Source organism: Vipera ursinii (assembly GCF_947247035.1).
Source record: "Vipera ursinii genome assembly, chromosome: 4".
NCBI classification, from domain to species: Eukaryota; Metazoa; Chordata; class Lepidosauria; order Squamata; family Viperidae; genus Vipera; species Vipera ursinii.
The window spans coordinates 55775109-55781108 of NC_139514.1; the positions used below are offsets into that span (position 1 = coordinate 55775109).

The 6000-nt window shown below is 37.2% G+C and overlaps 1 protein-coding gene across 1 annotated transcript in view; it reads left to right on the forward strand.

Moving 5' to 3' along the window:
- Positions 1–6000, forward strand: part of UBASH3A (ubiquitin associated and SH3 domain containing A) — a gene marked incomplete at its 5' end in the record, with an annotated part of 32267 nt that extends 26267 nt beyond the window's left edge. Inside the window, 3 exons of the mRNA XM_083361584.1 lie at positions 2322–2428; positions 3679–3785; positions 5510–6000. Of these exons, the coding sequence (XP_083217710.1) occupies positions 2322–2428; positions 3679–3785; positions 5510–5647 (352 nt within the window). The 3' untranslated portion in view covers positions 5648–6000. The remainder of the gene's footprint in view (positions 1–2321; positions 2429–3678; positions 3786–5509) is intronic.

The following is a 6000-nucleotide window of genomic DNA, read 5'->3' on the forward strand; positions in this document are numbered from 1 at the left end:
AGAGTTTGTCAGCCAGCTACAGATCCATCTGGTGTGATGTTGTCTATTCCACTTTTTTCTAGCTTACCAAGGAGTAGGTTGTGGTCTACTTTATCAAATGCCTTACTGAAGTCTAAGTATACTACATCCACAGCATTTCTCTGGTCTATTAGTTTAGAACTGACCAAATGAATTGGCAAATGATACCAATTAGAGTGTTTTAGATCCTTTGACCTAGAACACATTTCTGACATGGTAGTTACTGGCAAGAGGTGAGGTACAAAAGGGATGGATTACAGTTCACAAGAAGAATGTATTTGGAAGATGCTTTGCAAAGTGATCCAGAGGACTTTCAACTTAATTCTTGGAGGTGGGAGAAGAAAGTTCTAAAAGTAGTGTGACAGCAAATACTTGTAATGGAACTGGGAGGCATATGCAAAGTGTGGAGGCACCCAATAATAAGAATGTATATAGGATAATAAGGAAGAAGTCATGTTATATCAGGAATAACTGGAAGTCTTAATGCAGGAAGGTAAATTTGGTAGATATTGCTAAAATCTTTAAAGGATAAAAAGTAAGGAATGGAGTGTGTAACTAATCAAAAGAAATAATCAGAGAAAAGAGGAGAAGGAGTAGCCTTATATTTGAAGGAAGTACACTTTTTTGAGATTCAGGGATATGAGCACAAGGGTCTATAGGTAAAGGTAAAGGTTCCCCCACACATGTGTGCTAGTCATTTCCAACTCTAGGGGCCAGTGCTCATCTCCGTTTCAAAGCCGAAGAGCCAGCACTTGTCTGAGGATGTCTCCGTGGTCATGTGGCCAGCAAGACTAGACGCCAAAGGCGCACGTAACGCTGTTACCTTCCCACCGTAGTGGTCCCTATTTTTCTACTTGCATTTTTACGTGCTTTCTAACTGCTAGGTTGGCAGAAGCTGGTATGAATAACGTGCTCACTCTGCTACGCGGCACTCTGGATTCGACCCGCCAAACTGCTGACCTTCTGATCAACAAGCTCAGCATCCTAACCCACTGAGCCACCGCGTCCCTCTACAAAGGTCTAGTTGGAGCATTTGAGCAAGAATACTGTATAAGGAAGGAAGAAATATATTTTTGTGGAATATAAACAATACATTGCCAAACCAGGCAGAGACCTGGAGAATATCTTTCTATGCCAGATAATAGAGCTTTCAAGAAAGAAAAAAAAACAGTAATAATGAGAGGCTTCAACTACATAAGCATTTCCAAGAAAATCAGGCAGACCAATCCTGCAAGATCCCAGCAATTCTTTAGTGCTCTTCTTACTTTATTTTCCAAAAGGCTAAAGGAGAGTCAAGAGTAATGGGTCTCACTGATCTATTAACCAACAGGGAAGAACTACTTGAAGAGGTTATAGCAGTGAGAACTTGGGCAGGAAATGATGACATCATTATAAAGTTGAATATATTACAAAAAAAAGAAAGAAATTGGATCATAATTTTCCATGCAACTTAGATTTCAGGAGAGCCAATCCAATTTCAACCTTTGCAGCTTATAGCAGTGCAGCAGTCCAATCATCCAATCAATGAGAATCCTTCATTTACAGACATATGGAAATGTATGTACTGCTTCCTCCACTGAAGCCCATTTATACGAGATCTCCATATGTACAACAAGAAGGACACAAAATCTAAAACTGAAGCTCAGACTCAGTCACATATTGCCCTTAAAAGATTCAGATATAGCACCAGAGTTCTTCTAGAAGTTTGCCATCAAATTTGCCATCAAATTAGCCATTTTATTATACCATAATGAAAAGGATATAAATTATACCAAATCTAGATTTTTTTTTCCTGACCCCTGACATTTTTTTGTTCTTCTGGCTGAAGCAAGGTCCTAAGGTAAAAGTTAAGTTTGGCCACTGGCTCTTAATCTAGGATGGTTTTACAAGCCATAATGAGAGCTCAATAATGAAACAGCAACAGTATTCAAATGATCCAAATGTAACAGTTGCTACAGGCAAAAACATGCATTATTTTACAGAGATTTAATCTAAAATAGGCGAGTGACTACTGTATTCAAAAATATTCAAAGCCACATTGCATAAGAGAATAGCACTAGGATTCAGAGAGAGATTAGAATTTATTAAAAAAAATGTTCTGAGTGTGTAAAGAGACAAACATCTGTACTACACTGAAATGGCAGACATTTTGCTAGTTTTCAGAAGTGAATCCTATTGGATCTCAGTAGCACAATCAGACAGTCTCTCTATCAACAGCTGTAAAAGAACTGGCGGCCAAGGACTCCGATTATCCATTCCTGCTGTAAGTCAAATTTTAACCAAGTGGATTGTTTTGTTAACAGATGCCACTTCCCTTGTTCTTCTTTGGTGCCGTCTGAACGCTATGAAGACTATATTAGCAGATGCTCTGCAAGTGTAAAACAGATTACTGATACTTGTGCAACGGAAGGTAAACCTTCATCCTTTGGTCAGTGATGAAAATGCAAACAAAACTTTGCTGTAGAAAATTCCCCTGTCTGACTGCATGTGGCTCGGTTTTGGGCACCACTGAAATTTAGTGGCAAATCAAAGGTAGCAGGGTGTTTTCCTTCTAGTTTGTGCCAGGAAACAGAAGAAAATGAAAACAATACTGGTATGATATGCTTAATGTATCTAAGACTATGAGGAAAGAAAACAAACAGGAAAGAAAGGAGTTAAAATACTCGTATGGTATCGTGGTTTGGTATGCTGGCCTGACAGCCGCGGACAGGAAAGTATTACAGAGGGTAGTGAGCACAGCACAAGACATTGTGGGCTGTCCCCTGACACCACTGGATGACATCGCCAGGGCTCGTTGCCTTGGAAGAGTGAGGAAGATTCTCAGGGATGACTCACACCCTGGACGGTATCTCTTTACTCTCCTACCATCCGGTAGGAGATATAGGAGTATAGCCAGCCGTACCAACAGGCTGAAAAATAGCTTTTATCCGTGGGCTGTTAGGCTTTTAAATGGGATATAATCTCTGTGAACTTATGCAGAATTGACTTGGGAGGCCAGTGTGTGGTGTAGTTGGTTCACATGGTGTGGTAGGATGGAGGGTTTGTTGTCACAGGGGAGGGAGCACGGGGGTGGGGAGGCTCAGCTAATCTGAATGTACACATGTTGTACTTTGACAATCAAAGTTTTTTTTTAAAAAAAATCCACCAACCTTTCACAAGCCCCGTTAAGCCACTGCCTGGAGACAGTTAGGATGGCTGGAGCATTTTTAAAGTCCAGAATAAGATAACATTCAAAAGTAGCTCAGGCAGACATCACCCGATTCACTGGAGTATAAGAATAAAAGTAATTTAGCCTTCCTGTTTCACGTCTCATCCAAGAAGCTTCTTCAGCTCTGAAGCAAAACAACTTCAAGGAAAAACAAAGAAAGTCCAGTTGCCTCTTGAAAAAAGCGCCTTTGGGGAATTGATTCCCTAGTCTGGTCTGCTGAGTGGGGCTGATACTGCACTACTTAATCCCCCAGCCTTTGAAAAAATAAATTTGACCCACAGCTGTCAAAAAGCTGAAAATGTATTAAAAATAGGACTTCAAAAACAGGGGGAACAGGCCTAGAAAATATTCCCAATATTCTTCTACACCACAGATTGGGGGAAACAGGTCTAGAAAAATTCATATCCAGTACCTTAGTATGACACTTCAAGAAATCCCATTTCTGTCTACAGGCACCCTTCTGATCATTGGTCATCGCTCATCTGTGGATTCCATCATTCGGCCATTACTGGGTCTGCCTGCCAGAGAAAGCAGTGAATTTGCTAAGTTTGTTCAAAGGGTAAGACACTGCCATTTTATTTAGTTTTGCCTTTTCCTGGTTCTTTATAATTTAGGAATTTAACATTGTCAATGAATTCTTTTTATATCTATTATTCAGAATTTACCAACTAGGCACCCTTCAGAAGTTTTGAACTACTACACTTTGCATCATTCCTAGTCTAATACCTGTGGAGTCTAGAGACTATTGTATTGTATTGTATTGTATTGTATTGTATTGTATTGTATTATTATATTATATTATATTATATTATATTATATTATATTATATTATATTATATTATATTATATTATATTATATTATATTATATTATAATATTATATTATATTATATTATATTATATTATATTATATTATATTATATTATATTATATTATATTATATTATATTATATTATATTATATTATATTATATTATATTATATTATATTATATTATATTATTATATTATATTATTATATTATTATATTATATTATTTTTTTATTTTATTTCTATCCCTAAATTATTTTTACAAATAACTCAAGGTGGGGGACATATCCAACACACTGTCCTTCTCCTATTTTTTCCACCACGACAGACCTGTCAGGTGGATTGGACTGAGAGAGAATGACTAGCCCAAGGTCAGCCAGCTGGCTTTCATGGCTAAGGCAGAATTTGAATTCATGATCTCTTGTCTTAATCAGGGCTAAGAAAACTTCAATGTATTTTTCAAAATATGAACAGCTACTTTGCACTAAATTGAGGTACCTACCTAACCTGCAATAAATTTCAAGGATTTCAGGTAGAACTTTTCTCATGTTTTCTTTTAGGAAATGTCAGGCATCACACTTGGCAATTTTTGAAGTAAAGCAAAGTTATTTATTAAAATGATAGAAATAAAATAAACTGGCTAGTAGCTCCTTTAATACATGAAAATAAACAAAGGCAGGACAAGAAGCAATGGATGGAAACTAATCAAGGAAACTAATCAAAGAGACAAACAACTTAGAACTAAGGAGAAATTTCCTGACAGTTAGAACAATTAATGAGTGGAACAACCTGCCTCCAGAAGTTGTAAATGCTCCAACACTGGAAGTTTTTAAGAAGAGATTGGACAACCATTTGTCTGAAAGGGTATAGGGTTTCCTGCCTGAGCAGGGGGTTGGACTAGATGACCTCCAAGGTCCCTTCCAACTCTGTTATTGTATTCTGTTCTGTTCTGTTCTGTTCTGTTCTGTTCAAACCAAGCAGACCAGTATATAAGGTCAGACTGCCTTATATTGACGACATAGATCATCTGTTTTTCAGATTTATTCACTTGTTTGCTTGTTTTCATCCTCTCTTTGTTATTTTTTTATAAATAACTCAAGGTGGAAAACATACTTAATATTCCTTCCTCCTCCACCTATTTCTCCACAACAACAACCCTGTAAGGTGAACTGGGCTGAGAGAGAGTGACTGGCCCAAAGATACCCAGATGTTGCTTTTTCACATTAATGATCCTTTTGTAGACCTCAAAAATGTCTTGTTCTTCATCTTTTTACCTGTTGGGCAGGAAACAAGGTTATAGTTTGTCTTTTCCCTTCAGGGATCCTTAACAAGTCTCAGGTAACTAGTCCTAGACTCAGACAGATACTGAAAACTACTTGGTGTATGATCACGTTGGCATAAATAGGACATCTTTTTGTTTCTCTCCAAATTATTGTATTTCTTCTCATGAACCTCATGATTTTTCCATTTTGTTAGGTACCATCTCTAGCCATGTGTTTCTGCAGAGAGATGAAAGAGGAGAAAAGATGGCAGATGGTTAATCCACCAGTGGAAATGTTAACTCATGGAGCCAATATTGCATTTGACTGGAAACACATTACTGTGGACAGTTAAACGATAATCTAATTTATATCTGCAGTCTCATAGCCCAAAAGACCGCACTGCAGTCTCTTTTCTTGGGCTAACAGCCAAATCTGTTCAGAACTCGGGAGCTGGCTTTAATAGAAAGAAAAGGGCTAACTAAGATTTTTGTTTGGAACTTCATGTAAGCCATGTTGACAGGGGTTTTTTCCTCTTCTTTTTTAAATAATTCCATGACAAGTGCAAAATGTACTTCTTAACTATATTTGAAGTTTAAATTTAAATTTTTAAGTATAGTTAACTTAAAACAAACGAAGAATGATGCATATGTTATTTTTAATTGGCTACTCATTAGTTTCCACTAGATAATTTCAGTAATTGTAAGA